Here is an 18367-nt window from a genome sequence, read left to right as displayed (position 1 = left end):
CCCAGATTAGTGCATGGGTCATGGGGCAGAGAGGAGGGGACAGATATCTGAGTCATCATGAAGGCCAGGTCTATAGGACTTGGCACCTGATTGACATGGGGACTCAGTGCAGACACAAGTGGTACTAAGGCATCGTGAGTCGAAGAGCCCTCAAGGTAGCAGTTGAAGTGGATGATCAGAGGAGATGAGGAAGCCACACTCCAAATCATTTAGGGGCAGACGCTGGTAGGAATGGTCTGAGGACTGGCAGCAACTCTTTTTTATATTCCACTCTGTGAGCACCAGTCTTTATGGAAAGCCCTGGAAGAATTACCTTCACCAAGCTAGCGAGGTCATCAAACTCTCTGTTCACCTGGATATCCTGAGGGGAAACCCAGCACAAGGCAGTACATTATACTTTCTGAGAACATGACTATGATTATTTACACACACAAGTTCTCGAAGAAGCTCCTCCAGGCAGATTCTCTCCTGTGAATGACAAACTCATACTCCTCAAATTATTCAAATAGAGAAGGGAAGGGGCTCAAGGGGGGCTTTTACAGGTATGCTCTATTTCTTGATCTGGGGCTGTTATATAGGTGTATGTTGTTTGTGAAAATTCACCAAGCTCCATGCTTAATCTATGTGCACATTTCAGCAAAGACTGTTGTTCCTTAATATAAAGTTAAAAACAAAGGGGTTGGAGAGAAGAGAACTAGTGCTGATTGAGTCTTTCTCCATGCAAGCCCTTTCCCTAGGGTCTATCATCTCATCACATCTTCACAATGACCCTGAAGGGTGGGTGTTAGTTCTGTTCCATGTAAAGATGAGATCGAGTCCTGGGAAGGGATTTATTTGAACTGTGAGGACTCATAAGTAGCTGAGGATAAAATCTGGGCTAGATAAGAGTAATGATAGCAGTTAAGGAATAAAAAAATAGAAAAGTGGATCCAGGCTAGTGTTGATGATTTCTTTGATTCACCATCTTGTCCGAGATTGATGGACCCAGGATTTGGTTTCAGGCCTGAATTGTTTCCAAAGCCAATGGTATTTTCATTATAGTAGAGGCTTCTGATAATGACCATATGTTGTATTGAATAAGTGTGTGTTTGGGCAAGACAATTTCATATATCATTCCTTTTTTTTTTTTTTTTTTTTTTGAGAATGATAGAACTCAGTGCTGACAGGAAGTCTCAGAGCAGAAGGAACATGGTTAAGGCAAGCTAATTTGTCAGACCAGGCAGTTAGAAGGAAACAGGAAGGATGTTTGACATCAGTTGTCCCAAACCTGAAAGACTGGAACTATAAAACCCATCTCTAGAAAGGCTTTGAGTCAAGTCTGGGTTGAAATAAATCAGGTTTAGAATAAACACTGATTTGTAACTAGAATTTTCTTTTAACAATTTTTATTTTGGGATTCACTCCTTAATGATTAACTGCCTTAGAAAACAGTGACATCTTTTTTTCTACATTGAAAAAGCAAAGTTGATTAAGAAGGGGTCCTGATCTCCCTCAGAGCCACACAAGTGAATCTTCCAGCACCACAGTCCACCTGTAGGCAGTACAGGCTGGTGGGAGGTGGGGCGGTGCAGGGAGAAGGGCAGCCTTGCAAGTGCTGAACCTACAAATCTAAACATCAGTGAACAATTAGCATTGTGCCTCCGGGTCCCCACCTACTGTCTCTCACCCAACGAAGAATCCAGGCAGGGGCCCAAGATGAGACCACAGTGGGACCTCTAGTCCGGAGTGGCCTTCTGACCTGCATTCAGGCCTGCGTTAGAACTCTGCCTCTGCTACGTGGTATATCTGGGCGGAGCACTTTATTTCTCTAATCCCCAATTTCTTCCTCTAAAATGGAGGTAAAAGTACCTCACAGGGCTGTTGGAAAGATCAGAGATGAGGTTTATGAAAAGCTCTTACAGAGAAATCCAGCAGTTCCAGAGCAGATGCTGGGTTGTCCTGGACAGACTTGAGAAGACCAAAGCAGCCTTCACATCGCATGGGATTCCTGGACACCTAAGAAACACACACACGAAACTGAGAGAAGCCAAGCCCAGGAAGCCAGAGAGCAACATGAAAGAAGAGGAATAATTCCTCATGTCTGTGACTTGGCTAGGACTGCCTCACTGTCTTAGCTCAGAAGGTGTCTCCGAGCAAGGCTGCCTGGCTGGGGAAGAGAGGGAGGGAGTGGACACTGATGGCACCACCCAGTGCCTGGCTCTGTGCCGAGCACCAAAGATAGAGATGCACAAGACAAAACCCTGCGATGAGAGTGTGCATCAGCTCTTCCTGGGAGGTAAAGGTTGGGTGGGGGATAAAACACCTGAGCAGAACTTCGAAGGTGAGGTGGGTGGAGCTGGGCATTTCAGCAAAAAGAGCAGAAGCATAGCAGAGGTGAAATCTTTGTGTGTGTGTATGTGTGTGTGTGTGTGTGTGTGTCTGCGTGTGCGTGTGTGCACGCATGCATGTTTCTGCAGAATTCCGAGCAGCTTGGGGTGACAGCAATGAACTTGGAAAAGGGGTTTGACTGACCCTAGCTCCCCCATGACTTCCTGTGAATGACACTCTATAAAGCTTAGATTTATCCAGAGGGGACCTGCTGACAAGTTTAAAGCAGGGAGTGATTTAGAAAGATCACCGGGTAGCAGGTGGGAAGGAAGCACCAGGGCTGGGGAAACTGGCAGGTCAGAAGAACCTGAGGAGGGGAAGTGGGGAGGGGGAGGAGCCAGCAGCCTGAGCCCTCTGCAGGATGTGAGAGATGGCAGAAGGAAGACGTGGGAAAGGGAGGGACAAGCTCCAGGTCTCAGCTCCTGACTTGGGGAGAAGGAGCCCCCCACCAAGAGGCGCCCTTAGAGGGAGGTGATGCATTCAGGTTTGACTCTCATAGTCCGAAGTGATTTGGGGACATCTGGGAGACTGTCTAGTAGGTGGCTGGAAATGTAGATCCGGGCTTGAGAAAGAGGTCTGGGTTTCGGCAGGGGTGGTGTGGGGGGTGGGACCGCTATGGGAGAAGCCCAGGGAAGCCAGGGGTGGGAGCTGAGGGCAAGACAGAGCCGGACACCCCCCTGCAGCTGGCAATACTGTCCCCTAGCACATGTTGTGGGCACAGTGGTCCTTGGGGACCTGCTCCACCCTTGCCCAGCTCTCTCCTTTCTCTGTCTTCTGCTCTCAGCAGCTCCCTACCCACATGCAAACCTAGAAGAAGGGAAACCCTCCCAGGCACACAAAGCCTCAGGTAGGTCTGAGCAGTGGCCAACAGTACACCTGAGCTGACCCTGGCTTCCAGCAAGGCCAGAGGAAGAGCAGGGGAGAAGACGAAGGTGAAGCAAGAGGTGCCCTGGCCACCCTCAGCAGAGCAGCACCCCAGCATGCTGTGGAGGAAGGGCAACAGGAAGCCCCTGAGGGGAGGGTGGGGAGAGGAGAGGGCCAGGCCAGAGATGGGAAAAGAAATGGTAAGGGGGGGAGCGGTCAGAAGAGGAAGCCAGGAAGTCCTCTCCTGGAGACCTCATGTGGGCTCTGGAGCCTGTGTGCATCTGCCTGCCTGCTGCCCCTAGAGTCGAGGGATGTGGCGGGGGAGGGGTCTGTGGGAATAGGCACAGGGCAGGTCTGTGCTGGGGCCTCGCTGGTCAGGCTGGCACTCACAATGAGAATCCTCAGTGTCTGGTTGGCCTGAAGGCCCAGGCCCAGGCTCAGGGCTCCCACTGCAGAGATGCGGTTGTTGCTGCCATAAAAGAGACACGTGCGTTATGCTACCTTCCCAACAGCTGTGCAGAGCCCTTGCCCTGGGGTCCTCACTGGAGCTACTGCTGCGTGCACCAGGCTGGGCCTCACATTCTGGCCCTCCACTCATGCCCCGGGCCCCTAGGCAGGTCAATGTGTAATAGATGGATATGATGCTGCCTTATCAGTGGCTCCCAGTGTTCAAAGAGATCACCCAGCAAACACACTTAGAGTGTCCCTCCCCCTTGTGGAAACCAGCTGCCGCACCCTCACCCTTTGAGCACAGCAGGTGATGCCCCATGTTCTCCAGCTGGCACTCCATACCAATCACCATGACAGCCTCCGTTCTGGAAAAACGCCCAGCTCCCTCCTCCTCCTCTCCTCCTCCTGCAGAACCCAAACTTCAGGCCTTAGCACTACTCTGGACCACAGTGTCTCCAGAGCCAGTCCCACTTCTGACTTCTCAGACCCCAGCTTGGGCTGCACCTCCAGTTTCAGTATCTCTGGTAGCCACCTCTAGCCTTAGCTCCTCCCATGGAGAGGAAAAGTGGGCAGGATTGAGTGGGGCTTCCTTACCCACAGGGGGCATCCTCCCTGGGAGGGGCTCAGCCTCTGTAGTCCTGGAAGAGCACCTCACCCACGGCAGGGCCCCAGAGCCATGTGCCGAGCAAAGCATGCACACGGGCCCACTCGTCAGGGCCTGGCCGTGCCCCATCTCGACGAGTCTCCTCTTCTGAGAGGAAGGAAAGCTTACATGGAGCACCCGCCCCGCACCGGGCTCTGCAGAAGATGCTTTACACACACGTTTACAGTCCCAGCCACCTGCCTGTGCTGTAGGAATAACAAATCCCAATGCATAAATTATGAACTTGAGTGAGAAGGATGGAGCTGGGTGCTCTTGGATTGTGGCCCAAGCCCCATCATGGGTAAACTATGGTAGGTTCAGAAATTAAAGTGGTCAACGATGCCAAGACGGCCGAGCTCCTGGTCCCTGGGGTGGCACTGCTGTGTTCCTCACCTCATGTTGAGTTGCTCCAACACGTTGTTGGCCTTGAGGGCCTCACCCACTGCAGAGGCTCCTAGATCTCCAAAGCCATTGTATGAGATGTCCAGGACTTTCAGGAAAATGTTAGCCTAGAACACCAAAGAGTGAAGCCGTGGGACCACATCTGACAGCGTCGGAGCCCAGGAGGCCTGAGGTGCACAGAGCAGGGACAAAGTACTGAAGGACAGGGGTTCCAGGGAAGAGTCAGGAAAGTGCTGTGCAGGCTCCCAGTAACTGTGGCTTGGAAGATGGTGATCAGTAGAGTCGACGGCCAGAAGCACAAGAGAGGGTGGGTGTGAATGCAAATGACCCTCAGAGACCAGGGAGCAGCAGGCCCCAGAGACACAGCGATCAGACTCCACCAGCTGGCAGCCTCTCAAGGGCAGGGCCCCAAGGCACAGAGCAGATTCAGGGGCTCAGTGGAGGGTCCAGTGAAGGGCTATTGGATGGAACTTACCCAGGGGAAGTGGTGGGGAGAAGGGTGGGTGCTCTGGGAAGACAGAGCCTGTCCTGCCATCCTGTGGGGCAGAACTCCTGGGTCAGCCTCTGTAAGAGGGCAAGGCAGTGGCTGCCATTTCCTGAGGAGGACCCCACAAAGGTGGCTGGTGCTGGGGACACTGCAGTCAACTTGTGCCTCCTGGCAGGGGCTTGAGCCACCCATTTCTGAAGGAATGAATCACAACACCCAAGGGAGCAGGTGGGATGTCTGAGAGTTGTGATGGCATCCAGGGTTGCAAGGGTGTCATCTCAAGAAAACATCTGCATATGCCCAACAGTGAGCATGTGCCACCAGACTGCAGGGAGGTCCCCTGCTAGCTGAGTGTCTGCAATATCTAGGGAAGATGCATGACATTCAGCTGTGGACCCTTCAGTAAGTGATGTGAGAGTGAGCACCATGTTTTGTGGTCATTAAATGAGGCCAGGAAAATTAGTCCCCTAAAGAAATATTCTTTAAGTTCTGGTTAAAAGATCCAAGGTTCATTTCTGTTGTGTGTGTGTGTGTGTGTGTGTGTGTGTGTGTGTGTGTGTTTTGGCAACTGGCCAGTACAGGGATTCAAACCCTTGACTTTGGTGTTATAACACTGTCCTCTAACCAACTGAACTAACCAGCCAGCCTAAAGGTTCATTTCTGAACAGCTGCAAAGACAGGGACTTGGCACTTCGGTGACAGGCCCCCAAAGGAAAGTCCAGAGGGGCCGATTTGTTGGGGCTTCATACCTCCAGTCCCCTGGCAAATGCTGCAGCTCCTGGGCCTCGGAGGTGATTCCAGCTCACGTTAAGCTCAGTGAGTCCTGTGTTTTCTGCCAGGGCTGGTCCAAGCATCTCTCCTTCAAAAACAACAAAAGAGACCTTCTTATTCACTCTGTTCATTCCTGCAAAAAAATGATACTGATGCCAGCTATGTGCCAGGATCTCTGCTGGGCAGGAGGGTCACAGAGATGAACCCAACTTGGGCCTGCCTTGCCTTCAAGGAATTCACATTTAATGGGTGGGATAGAAATACAAGTTAATGAGATATGAGCTATTTAGACTACAAATAGGGAGGTGTGGGAACAGAGTGGGGGCTAACCCTGCCTTGCGGGAGAGGGTCAAGAAAGTGGATGGAGGAGATAACCTCGAACTGAGGAATTCACCAGCATGAATGCATGTACAACGGAGAGCAGACACGAGAAAGGGCAATGTGCACAGGCCCTTGTGGAAATGCACACAGGCCCGGAGCTGGAGGTGGGAGGAGGGGAGCCAGTGAAATGAGGGAGGAGTGATGGGCACTTGAGAGATGCTGAGAGGCCTTGAATGCTAAGCCAAAGGCTTGGGCACTGCCCTATGGGTGGCAGAGAGTCAGAGGGCTTTCAAAAGTGACAAAGCTGGATTAGCACTTTAGCAAGACCCTTAGTGGTGGGTGAGACGAGAAGCGGGGGACCAGTTGGAATGCTCGTGCCACAGCACAGGTAAGACGTGACAAGGTGGCCCAGCTGCAGTGGAGAAGAGGCAGGGGTGCTAGAAGAAGGGAAGGGGACGGTATGGGGAGAGAAAGCTTGAGAGATATTTAGCATGTAAAACAGGCAGAGACCCACCCACACAGCCCCCTCTCCATTCTGTCAGCATCTGGTCAGACTAACCTGTTCCCAGTTCTCCAAAGAGTCAGCACCAATATGCCTCTGGGCTGTCTCCCCATTTGGAACCCCCTTTTCACCTGCTCAACAGCTCTTCACCCTGTTGACGCTGTCTAACACAGCGTCAAGAAGCCTTGCCTGTCCGACCACAATGGACTGGATGCCCTCGGGCCCCCCATCCACTGCACTTCCATGCTTCCAGGCTCTGGCCACTAGACCTCTCTCTGCCTGGCTGGTCTCTGCCATGAGCCTGGGAGTCCCTCGAGGATCTGAATCTTACCCCTCTCCATGGTTCCAGAACCTAGCACAGGTCTAGGAAGGATGACCTGAAGAAATGCACACAGGAAAAACGGATGGACTAACCAGAGCCCAGGCTCGGCCAGCCTGCTGGGCCAGCACAGGCGGCAGCAGACACTTTTAGCACCTTGGAGAGCTCCCCGCGCAGAAGCGAGGACTCCCAGCACCTCCGCCCTGAGAGGGGGACTCAGCACCCCGCACTGGATCTGATGATATTCCTAGGTTCTCAGATAGGGTACTTTCCTTCTTCAGACAGACAGTTCCAGGGCTGAAGGGAAGGGCAGTGGTCCCCACTTTGTGCGGAAGCGCATTCTTTACTGAACAACTTGAGGGTGAGAGGCTTGTTCTTCTTAAACACATGAAGCTGGTCCCCTGAAACTGCCGATGCTTGGTCTCTGTGTCCCCTGAGGCCATCTTATGAAGTAAATGCTGCCATTCCCATGGATCAGGTGGGGAGATCAAGAGCCAAGCTCCTCCACCCCTCAAAGGAGTCGGACCCACCCACAGATCCCCTCTTGGAGAAACAAAATGGCCTGGCTGAGTCTGTCCTTTTTCAGGCCCTGCCCCGACGACCTCATGTACACGTGTGTGTTTGTGCAGCTTTTTCAGGGCCTTAGCTTCCAGCCCCCCATTCCAGCTGCCTCTCTGGTGCTTCTTGATCATGCAGGCCCCAAGGGACACCTATACTTAGTTGAAAGTCTGAAATGAACCTCTCTTTTTTTGTTGTTTTTGTGACCGGTAAGGGGATCGTAACCCTTGGCTTGGTGTCGCCCGCACCGTGCTCAGCCAGTGAGCGCACTGGCCATCCCTATATAGGATCTGAACCCGCGGCTGCGGCGCTCCCAGCGCCGCACTCTCCCGAGTGAGCCACAGGGTTGGTCCGAACCTCTCTTTTATTTTATGAAAATGTCACTGACTTCCCACAGTTTTCTTGGAAAGTAAACTGGCTCTCTGGCAGTTAAACTCCAGAGTCAATTCTCACAGGCCAAGGCTGGTGCCATCCCACTCCCTCTAAGCAGCTTGAGACAGAGCAGTGATTTCAAAGTTTCTATTTGAGACAATTCTCCTGGGACATCCACTAAAATGCAGATGCATGGGCATCCCCCCAAGAGTCTAGTTAAGCAGATCAAGGGCTCAAGAATCTGTATTCCTAACCCAGAGTCCCAGGTGATTCTTACAATTGATTGGAGTGTTTGGGGACAGGCAGATAGAAATGCATATTCCTGGCAAAGCAGACAGCCTGTGCAAAGGCCCTGGGGCATGAGAGAGATGAGATCAAGGAATCTCACTCATGTATTCCACAGCACTTGGAACAAAATCTTCACACCTTTTCCCATGATCTGAGGCCTGAAGCCCCCTCTTGCTCTGGGCTCCAAAGCCTGGCCATTCTCTCCTGGCTCACTTGCCTGGTCATGTTGGTGTCTGTCAGTCTGGAAAATAGGCCTGCATGATTGCTGTTCCTCTGCTTGAAATGTTTCCTTCTAGTCTTGCCATGGCTGATTCCTTCCCACCCTGCACACTTCCACTTAAATGTCACCTCTTCACAGAGGCCTCCCCAGCCACCCCTCTAGAGCAGGGTCTCCATTCTTCTCTAGAACCACATACTGTTTATTTTGTAACACCAGAAATTACCAAGAATTATCTTATTAACATGTGTTCTTTGAGGTCAGAAACTTTGTTTTGTTCATGGTTGGACCCCCGGTAGCTAAGTCAGTGCTCAGCACCTACAGCAGTGGGCAATGACATACTTGTGGAATGAATTAAGAGTTCTGTGTGGCTAGAGTGAGAGAAGACTAGGCCAAAGTGGGGTGTGGGACCAGGAGCCAGAGCATGGATGTTCTCTGGTGGACATTCCTGCCAACTCCCACCCACCTCTGCTGTAGGAAGATGAGCTTTCATGTCCCATGGTGGCCCGGGCATTACCTGCTTGATCACTCAGCTGGTTATAGCTCAGGTCCAGGGATTTCAAGCCTGTGTGCGCCAGGAGGAGTTCAGCAAGGTACTGGGCTGCCTGCTCCTCCAGGCCGTTCCCTGACAGCTGGATCTTCTCCACAGCCTGGTTCACTGCAAAGGCAGCACAGAGGGCCTGGGCTCCCGCTGCTCCCAGCTGGTTCTCCGACAGATCCACATCTGGGGGCCAGCACCACTCCTCAGTCAGTGGGATGCAAAGCCAGGCACCACCCTCCTCCCCTTTCTTCCATCTCCCAAACCTCCAGGCCTGAGGTAGAGGAAGGGGCTTGTGCTTGGACTGTCCTGAGGCTGCATGGTGGCTCTGCCACCCATTGGCTGGGTTCCCTCGGCTCCCGACATCCCCCTCTCTGCATGTCCACCAGTTTCTCTGTCAAGGGGTTAGAACCACCTTCCTTGTGGTGCTGGGGACAATGCTGCGGTGAAAGGGCAGCCACCCTATTGGTGACTCATGTCTGGCAGCAGTATAACTCGCCCACAGAAGTACCCACTGCCCCCTTGCCAGGGACTGGCAATAACAGCCCAGGTGGTGGTGCACAGAGCATTTACGTGAGACAGAAACTTAGCTGACCACTTTGCGTTTGAAGTTTCTTTTCCTTTTTTTTTTTTTTAAAGATGACCGGTAAGGGGATCTCAACCCTTGGCTTGGTGTTGTCAGCACCACGCTCAGCCAGTGAGCCAACCGGCCATCCCTATATGGGATCCGAACCTGTGGCCTTGGTGTTATCAGCACCACACTCTCCCAAGTGAGCCACGGGTGGCCCTGAAGTTTCATTTAATCACCCAAGGGCTAAGTGGTATTGGTGGAGTCATTTCAGGTTGGAAACTGAGGCTCAGCAAGGTTGAGCTGCTTGCCCAGGTCAGCCTGCTCTTTAGTGGCAGAGTTGGCTTTTGGATCCGGCCCCATCAAACTCCTACCTGCCCCCCCTGCTCTCGCTCTTCTCACACTGCCCAGCCCCGACCTCTCTGAGTTGAAGGACTCTCCCCCACTGCATCCAGGCACTGGGAGTCCACCGTGTGCCAGGGTGCTGGCCAGCAGAGGAGGGGAGTGGGTAAGACAGGGAGGGTCAGGGAGGGAGTGCTGTCCAGCACTGGGTGCACTACAGAGGGTCTAACTCCACCCTATGCACCCCACTTTGTGCTGAGGTCCCTCTCCCAGCCCCAGCAACAGCAGCAGGCCACAGGTGAGAAGGCTGGGCTTGGAGGACTGCATCCCTGAAGAAAGGAGGGACTCAAGCCTGCCCACCTGCCCCACGCTAAGCACCTACCACAGACACTACTGTTTTTGCTCAGGGCATCTGCCAGGGCCTCTGCACCAGCCACACAGAGTCCATTGTCTCGAAGGTCCAGCCGCTTGATATAGGGATTGGAAGTCAATGTGGAAGCCAGTGCCTGGACCCCCTGGGATAGAGAAGAGGGGCCTGAGGGGTCTGGTTCTTCCCAAGGCTGAGGGTCCCAGACACAGCTGGCCACTATCCTGCTCCCAGGGGTCAGCCCATTCATCATCTTCCCGCTGGAAAACCTTCCCCTTCCCACATGCCCAGGGGACACCTGCTTCTTCTTCTAGAGGAAAATGACACCCTGCCCAGATCTCACCTCCTGGAGCCTTCCCTGAAGCCCCACTAGGCTAGGGGTCTGTAGGTTCCCCAGCCTCGATCCCATCTGTCTCCTGGATGTGGGGGATGGGACATGCCTGGCACAGAGGAAGGCTGGGGGTGTGTGGGATGCACTCAGGGAGGGGCACTCCCGTGGCTACTGTCTACTGGGTCCTACCACTTCAAGCCTGGCCCCAGTGTTCCTCCAGCAATACCTGGGGCCCCAGGCCACGGTGCCGCAGGTTCAGCTCCGGGGCTGGCACTACACTATAGGTGCGGCGAGACCCCAGGTAGAGGGTGTCTCTGTCCAGTTTTCCAAGTCCATGGGTGCCTGACAGGAGACAGGGGGACAAATGTGGATCCCTTCCTGGGCACAACCACCTGCCTCTTCCCCTTCCCTCCTTCATTACTTGGCCTATGTTTCCCCTCTAGAGGTGTTTCTTCCTGTGCTAGTTGGGATTATTGCCCCCATATTATAGATGAGGACATTGATGCTCAGAAAAAGCAAATGCTTTCCCCAAAGTCACACAGCTAGTAGTAGCTAATCCTAGCAGAATTAGGATAAGGACTCTGCCTGTCTGACGCCAAAGTGCATGCTGTGTCTCTCCCCGGGGGATTGCAGAGCACAAACGTTTTATGAACATCTTTTTTCTTTTTTTTTCTTTTTTTTGTTTGTGACCGGTAAGGGATTGTAACCCTTGGCTTGGTGTCGTCCGTACCACGCTCAACCAGTGAGCGCACCGGCCACCCCTATATAGGAACCGAACCCTCGGCCTCGGCGCTCCCAGCGCCGCCCTCTCCCAAGTGAGCCACGGGGCCGGCCCTTAGGAACATCTTATGCGGACAAAAACTGAAACAATTCTAAATTCTCTGTACCCACTGGCTTAGGTTTTCCTGTGGGCTGGGAAAGTCCAGCTCTGGTCCCATTTCAGGGTGGGACACTGTTTGGCGGGGTTTTGCACTTTAACGTCATTCTGGAAGCATGTTCTAATGATGGAACTCCTGATACCGCTGGGAAGAGCACCGGAGCTGGAGGGGATGCTGGTTGCCCTGAAGGCGTCCCACACAGGGACGCGTCCTCTCCTGGACAGGGATCCCCTACCCACTCGGCCCCAGCCCGCTTCCCTCCGCCCCTGCCAAAGAAACCCCCAAAGTGAGGAGAGAGGCCTGATCCCCACGCCGGGGGCACCTTCCGTCTCCAGGTCTGAGTCCGAATCTGCGTCCGAACCGTCCTCGGCCTCCAGGAACCCTGCAAGATGCCCAGCGGCCGCCGCCGCCTCTACCTCCTGCTCTTGGTTCTCCTCAGACCTCTCGCAGGTACTACTCATGGCTACGCGCCTTTCTCAGTCGCCGGCACTGAGGGCAGGACAGCGCGGAGCCACGCCTAGAGCGCGGCCCGGGAATGTGGGAGGACCCTCCGGCTGCGCTGACCAATCGAATGTGGCGCACAGCGAACGGGCGTCCGCCGCAGCCAATAGGGACGCGCTGTTCCCGCGGGGGTCGCCCGGGCAACGCGATCTTGTTGGTTGCCGCAGAGACTGCTGCTGCCCTGAGCTGACCTCGTCGCCAGGGCGGATCAAAACACTCCCCGCGGACCAGGAGCAAGGCTGGGCGCCTTGCGGGCGTTTATACTCCCTGTCGCCCTATGAGTTTGCAGTCCCTTCCACGGACTGGGAAACACACCTGACTCCAGAGCTTGTGCTTTCGTCGCTGCACTTGCGGGGTGGGGGCAGCTCTATGAGAGGGCCTGGGGAGCCTTGCTGAGCCGGGTCCCCCTCCTCTCTGGAGCCAGAGTCACACTCTCACTCTGTGGCTCTCAGTCTGTCCTTTGAATACGCTGCTCCCTCCACCAGGAACATTTCTCTCCGGCTTGGTTTGTTGAACTTCAGAATCGGCAAGCGTCAGCTTAGAAGCCACTTCTTCCTGAAGCTTTCCTTAGCCCGTCCTCTGGCCCCATGCTGTCTCTCACAACACTCACAACACCTGCCATCACCACTCTCCTCCCAAGGAAGTTAGGCCAGAGAGCAGGGACAGGGCTGCTCCTCTCTGTGAGGGACTCTGGAGAAGGTGGGAAGCCCTGGGTAGCTGGGGCATGGGACTGAGGGCTGGGGGGTAGAGGCTGGATCCTGCCCAGGTGGAAGTGTCCCTTTAATAGCAGCTGGCCTGACCCGATTGGGCGCCCGCTTTGCCTCCTGTTCGGCTGTGGCTGCAGCTGCTGTGCTGACTCATGCGCCCTCGCAGCCAGCAGGAGCTGGGAGCATGGGCTCCCCAGGGGCCTCAGCAGGCTGGGGGCTTCTGGATTACAAGACGGAGAAGTATGTGATGACCAGGAACTGGCGGGTGGGCATCCTGCAGAGGATGCTACAGCTCGGGGTCGTGGCCTATGTCGTGGGGTAAGAGAGAAAAGCTCTTGGCCATGTTGGCTGGAGGAATCATGGTTGGTCCCGCTGGGCTGAGGGTTGTGGGTTTGGCTCTTTAGGGGCTGGGCTGGTGGGGGTGGAGGTGGCAGTTTGGAACAATGTAGGGGGTAGGCAGAAGGAGGGATCTCCATCTGTTCAGAGGCCAGTGGATACAAGAACAAGCTGTGTGATTCTGTCCTAAGTGCCCACCTTTCCAGAGCATTGTCCCCCCCCTCCCATGTTGGGCTTGGGACACAGAGCAGGATAGGCCCCACCCCTGCGTAGGAGATGCCCTGGAGGGGCAGAAGGTGGTACCTGATATTTGTGAGAGCTGGGGCACTAAGGCCCCGCAGAGAGACCACAAGTTCTTTTTTCTTTTCTTTTTTTTTTTTAATTCCTTTTTGTCTTTTTTACTGACCGGCAACGGGATCGCAACCCTCGGTGCTGCGTCTGCACCGCGCTCAGCCAGTGAGCAGGAACCGGTCTCCACATGGGATCTGAACCCTCGGCGGGAGCGCTGCCACTCTCCCAAGCGGCGCACTCTCCAGTGCGCCACTGGGCCGGCCCGAGACCACAAGTTCTAACTGGGGGTCAGGGGAGTCTTTAAGGAGGGAGCTGGGCCTAGCCAAGGGTTGATTGTTAGCTGAGGAAGGTGGTGGTGACGGGCATCTCTGTCTGAGGACACTGACTCTCCAATACATGTTGGAGCTCCTGGCCTGTTCAGGGGATCTGTGGTGGGATGTGAGGCTGGAGAGGAGGCAGGGGTCCTTGGCGCTGGACTGGGAGCCCATAAGGTGTGTGGAGAGAGAACTGTCAGGCCCAGCTCTGCCACTGCTCACTGCGTGCTGAGGACACACCACACTGCCCATCACCTCCTCCCCAGGTGGGCCCTTCTCACCAATAAAGGCTACCAGGAGCGGGACCTGGATCCCCAGATTTCCATCATCACCAAACTCAAAGGGGTTTCTGTGACTCAGATCAAGGAGCTTGGGAACCGGCTGTGGGATGTGGCTGACTTCGTGAAGCCACCGCAGGTGGGTGGGTGCCCTGGTGCTTCTGCTGGGGGCCTGAGTTATTCTCTTGCTGACAGCTCAGACAGCACCCTTGCAGCGAGTGTGTGCAAGGAGAGGCATGGGATGCCAGAGGGTGGCTGGAACGGCAGGGAGGGCCTCAGAGAGGCGCAGCACCTGGGCACAGCTTGCAGGCATGTGTAGAAGGTTTCCGGGTGGATGAGGGGAAGGTCGGGAAGCCAGGCCAGAAGAACTGCATTTACAAAAGCTGCATCTGGAAAAGAGTGCAGTGTCTGAGACTCAAGGCTTGAGCATGAGGGTGGGGTCGCAGGGGTGTGGGGGGCTAGAGCCCAAGCTTCCCCAGGTCCCCTCCCTGACCTGGGGCACCCCTGTCAGGTGAACATTCTCTGCCCTCTTGGGTCGCATTTCCCTTTTCCTTCCATGCAGCTCATCTGCAGCCTCAATTTCCACCTCTGTTCCCCTGATGCCCAAATTGTAGCACCAGTGACTACCTACCTGAGTGCAGCTGCCTCCCACCATGTCCAAAGAGAAATCATTTCCCTCTCCTGGCATGGCCTCTCTTCATTCAGTGAAGACTGTGACATCCACCAGTGCCAAACTTGGACCTGGGACTCAGTCTCGACACCTTCCTGTCTCTCCCAACCTTGCTTACCACTGCCCAAGCTGTGCCTGGGTGAAGCTGTGGTCTCCCAGTGACCCTCTCACTCCCCTCTTGCCCACTCTCTGCCACCGGGTGCACACCACCGCCAGCAGCCAGGGGGAGCTTTTACACTTAACATCATGAGAGCCTGCCAGTCCCTTTCTACCCTTGGAAGGCTCCTCTGCCGTGTGGTGGCCATCACGTCCCTCCATATCTTAACTGCTGCCACACCCCACTGCCCTCTGCTCAGCCCCTGCCTTCCCTTCCTGGGCATACCTTCCCAAATGCACAGTGCTCTCATGAACAGCACCGGGGTGCCAGCCACCCTTTGACCCCAGGCAGAACTTCCCATCTGTCCCTGGGTCCCTGCTGTGCGGTGCTGCTGTGCCTGTGATGCGGGGTCCCCTCCTCTAGCCTGGCCAGGTGCCCGGTCCAACTCACCTCTGGATTTTCAGTGTCTGGAAGTAGGAGGCTCTTGGAAAATTCTGAGAGTGAACGTACGAAATAAACTGTCTCAAAGAGGTGGACACGGGCATGAGGTTCCTGGGCTCAGAAATGCCAGAAACCCAGCCAGCCTCCCATTTCTGCTTCGACCTGCCTCACTGGAGGCGTTTCCCTGGGGGACAGGGCTGGTGACTAAGTGAGGCCTAGGCTCCTTCCCTCACAAACCAGGCTGCCAGCTTTTGGCCTCTCCGGGGGAGGAAACCCAGCAGGGGCCAACCTTGAGACTTGCCTCCTAGGGAGAGAACGTGTTCTTCTTGGTGACCAATTCTGTCAGGTGAACATTCTCTGCCCTCTTGGGTCGCATTTCCCTTTTCCTTCCATGCAGCTCATCTGCAGCCTCAATTTCCACCTCTGTTCCCCTGATGCCCAAATTGTAGCACCAGTGACTACCTACCTGAGTGCAGCTGCCTCCCACCATGTCCAAAGAGAAATCATTTCCCTCTCCTGGCATGGCCTCTCTTCATTCAGTGAAGACTGTGACATCCACCAGTGCCAAACTTGGACCTGGGACTCAGTCTCGACACCTTCCTGTCTCTCCCAACCTTGCTTACCACTGCCCAAGCTGTGCCTGGGTGAAGCTGTGGTCTCCCAGTGACCCTCTCACTCCCCTCTTGCCCACTCTCTGCCACCGGGTGCACACCACCGCCAGCAGCCAGGGGGAGCTTTTACACTTAACATCATGAGAGCCTGCCAGTCCCTTTCTACCCTTGGAAGGCTCCTCTGCCGTGTGGTGGCCATCACGTCCCTCCATATCTTAACTGCTGCCACACCCCACTGCCCTCTGCTCAGCCCCTGACTTCCCTTCCTGGGCATACCTTCCCCAAATGCACAGTGCTCTCATGAACAGCACCGGGGTGCCAGCCACCCTTTGACCCCAGGCAGAACTTCCCATCTGTCCCTGGGTCCCTGCTGTGCGGTGCTGCTGTGCCTGTGATGCGGGGTCCCCTCCTCTAGCCTGGCCAGGTGCCCGGTCCAACTCACCTCTGGATTTTCAGTGTCTGGAAGTAGGAGGCTCTTGGAAAATTCTGAGAGTGAACGTACGAAATAAACTGTCTCAAAGAGGTGGACACGGGCATGAGGTTCCTGGGCTCAGAAATGCCAGAAACCCAGCCAGCCTCCCATTTCTGCTTCGACCTGCCTCACTGGAGGCGTTTCCCTGGGGGACAGGGCTGGTGACTAAGTGAGGCCTAGGCTCCTTCCCTCACAAACCAGGCTGCCAGCTTTTGGCCTCTCCGGGGGAGGAAACCCAGCAGGGGCCAACCTTGAGACTTGCCTCCTAGGGAGAGAACGTGTTCTTCTTGGTGACCAATTTCCTTGTGACGCCAGCCCAAGTTCAGGGCAGATGCCCAGAGGTAAGTTTGTCTAGGAGCCTCACATGGGGTCCCTAGTTCCTCCACCAGCCCTGGGTCACCATCCATGTTCCCGCTTCTCCTTCCCAGGTGTCTGAAGGCTCAGTATGTGCTTGGTGTTTCCCAGGCAGACAGCCAAATCTTTCTGCAAATATTTCATTTACTGTTCAAATATACCCTGCTGGTAGGAGTTACTGTGATTCTCATTTATGATGAGAAGTCTGAGGCCCAGCAAGGTTGAGTCACCTGCCCAAGTCCTCCCAGCCTCTTGGGTGGGTGACAGGACCTGGACTTCTGAGCAGCGACAGTTCCCATGAGGTGCCCAGACCCTTTCCCATTTTGGTTCTGCCTCTGGGTACTCTCCAGGTTGTTACTGTGATACTCAGAGCTGGGCACATGCTCAGATGGGCTCTAATAGGAAGAATCAAGCTGGAAAATCACCCTCCCTTCTCTGTGACTAGCCTCTATTAATGTGTCCCAAAGCAGTTTCCTTTTTTGTGGACAAACACCATACCCTTCTGCTCAGGCCAAGTTCAGAGTCCCTTATGATCCCTGTACCCTGGGTATGATTCCTGGGTATTTTTCACTGCAACCATGGTCAAGCCTGGGCCCCGAACCCTGTTATTGTCCATTTCTTATCCAGAAATACAGATTCTCCCCCTGACATTTTACCCTTTCCCTTTGCCTGGGGATGTCCCCAGGGATCCAGCATCTGTCACAAAGCTCGCTCATTCTCCCCAGCTGTGGATTTTGTTTGACTAGTTGGTAACCCAGGACATAGTCCTAGAAGCCTACCTCCATGGTGACATCTTTCTTTCAATTTTTTTTTTCTTTTTGGCAGTTGGCCAGTACAGGGATCGAAAGCTGGACCTTGCTGTTATTAGGACTATGCTCTAGCCAACCGAGCCAACTGACCAGACAAATTTTAACTTTTTTTGTGTGTGTGTGGCTGGCTGTTAAGGGGATCCAAAGCCTTGACCTTGGTGTTAGCAGCCCTGTGCTCTAAACAAACGAGCTAACAGGCCAGCCCTTGACATCTTCCTTTTATCAAGTTCAACATTTAATCACTTGTTGGGCTGGAGAGTAACTGTGCAGTCATCTGTCCCCTGAGCCTTGGGGGTTGGTCCCACCATAGCCACTGGGGACGTCACATGTCTGTGGTTTATCCCTATCCAGGAAGGAGAGGAGATATGTGCACAAATGATGTGCTTACCGTTGACGAGCCCACACAGTGTCCCTCCCTTTCTAACTGCTCAGATGTCTGTTTAGTGGTCAGTTTGTAGACTGTTCTGAAATTTTGCTGGGGCCATGGGTCTGTGTTTTCTGGAATCCATATGATTCCTCTTTGCCCATGTCTGGGCTTCTGGTTCTTCCCATGAAACTGCCAGGGCTGGGTGGTGATTCATCAGATCTGGCAACCTGGCTTCCTGACAATAACCAGATTCCTGCCAGCTCCTCTTGGGATCCTGGTTGTCTGGTCCCTCCCAGCAAGTGCACTGTGCTCGGCAAACACCTGCCGAGCCTCCCCCCAGGCCAGGCCTTGTACTGGGCTTGCAAAAGTCCACCCCTGTGTCTCGAGGACCACCGCACAGACAGCTCAGCCAAGGTGGCAGGTCCTACGATGGGGTCAGAGGCTGTAGGTGGGAGACCCAGGGAGGCACTCGAGCAGAATTTTAAAGGGTGAGGAAAAGCTGGCAAGTGGGTAGATTTGGTTGGAGTAGGACAT

General features: G+C 54.4%; 2 protein-coding genes across 2 annotated transcripts in view; one reads left to right on the top strand and one right to left on the bottom strand.

Moving 5' to 3' along the window:
- Positions 1 to 127: 127 nt before the first annotated feature.
- Positions 128 to 12046, bottom strand: LOC103592704 (leucine-rich repeat-containing protein-like). Its single transcript, XM_008575520.1, has 9 exons — positions 11908 to 12046; positions 10934 to 11049; positions 10392 to 10524; positions 9079 to 9285; positions 5963 to 6072; positions 4718 to 4833; positions 3622 to 3700; positions 1900 to 1995; positions 128 to 361 (listed from the first exon to the last, which is right to left on the bottom strand). Exons 1-9 carry the CDS (start codon positions 12044 to 12046, stop codon positions 206 to 208), a joined length of 1152 nt encoding a protein of 383 aa, XP_008573742.1. The 3' UTR covers positions 128 to 205.
- Positions 12047 to 12977: 931 nt separating this feature from the next.
- Positions 12978 to 18367, top strand: part of P2RX6 (purinergic receptor P2X, ligand-gated ion channel, 6) — a gene marked incomplete at its 3' end in the record, with an annotated part of 9226 nt that continues 3836 nt past the window's right edge. The window contains exons 1-3 of the mRNA XM_008575543.1: positions 12978 to 13111; positions 14001 to 14151; positions 16573 to 16644. Coding sequence (XP_008573765.1) covers positions 12978 to 13111; positions 14001 to 14151; positions 16573 to 16644 — 357 coding nt within the window. The remainder of the gene's footprint in view (positions 13112 to 14000; positions 14152 to 16572; positions 16645 to 18367) is intronic.

Source organism: Galeopterus variegatus, unplaced genomic scaffold (genome assembly GCF_000696425.1).
Source record: "Galeopterus variegatus unplaced genomic scaffold, G_variegatus-3.0.2 Scaffold1204, whole genome shotgun sequence".
Lineage (NCBI taxonomy): Eukaryota > Metazoa > Chordata > Mammalia > Dermoptera > Cynocephalidae > Galeopterus > Galeopterus variegatus.
The sequence above is the reverse complement of the archived record's forward strand: the minus strand, read 5'-3'. Positions and strand labels throughout refer to the sequence as shown.

Bases quoted from the DNA above. Each gene is read 5' to 3' on its own strand.
- LOC103592704 (XM_008575520.1), bottom strand. From the start codon at position 12,046: ATGAGTAGTACCTGCGAGAGGTCTGAGGAGAACCAAGAGCAGGAGGTA. The intron at 9,286-10,391 runs GTAGGTGCTTAG...GCTGGCCCCCAG, and splicing joins CAAAAACAGTAGTGTCTGTG to ATGTGGATCTGTCGGAGAAC. The intron at 362-1,899 runs GTAAGAGCTTTT...GTTTCCCCTCAG, and splicing joins TGGAACTGCTGGATTTCTCT to GATATCCAGGTGAACAGAGA.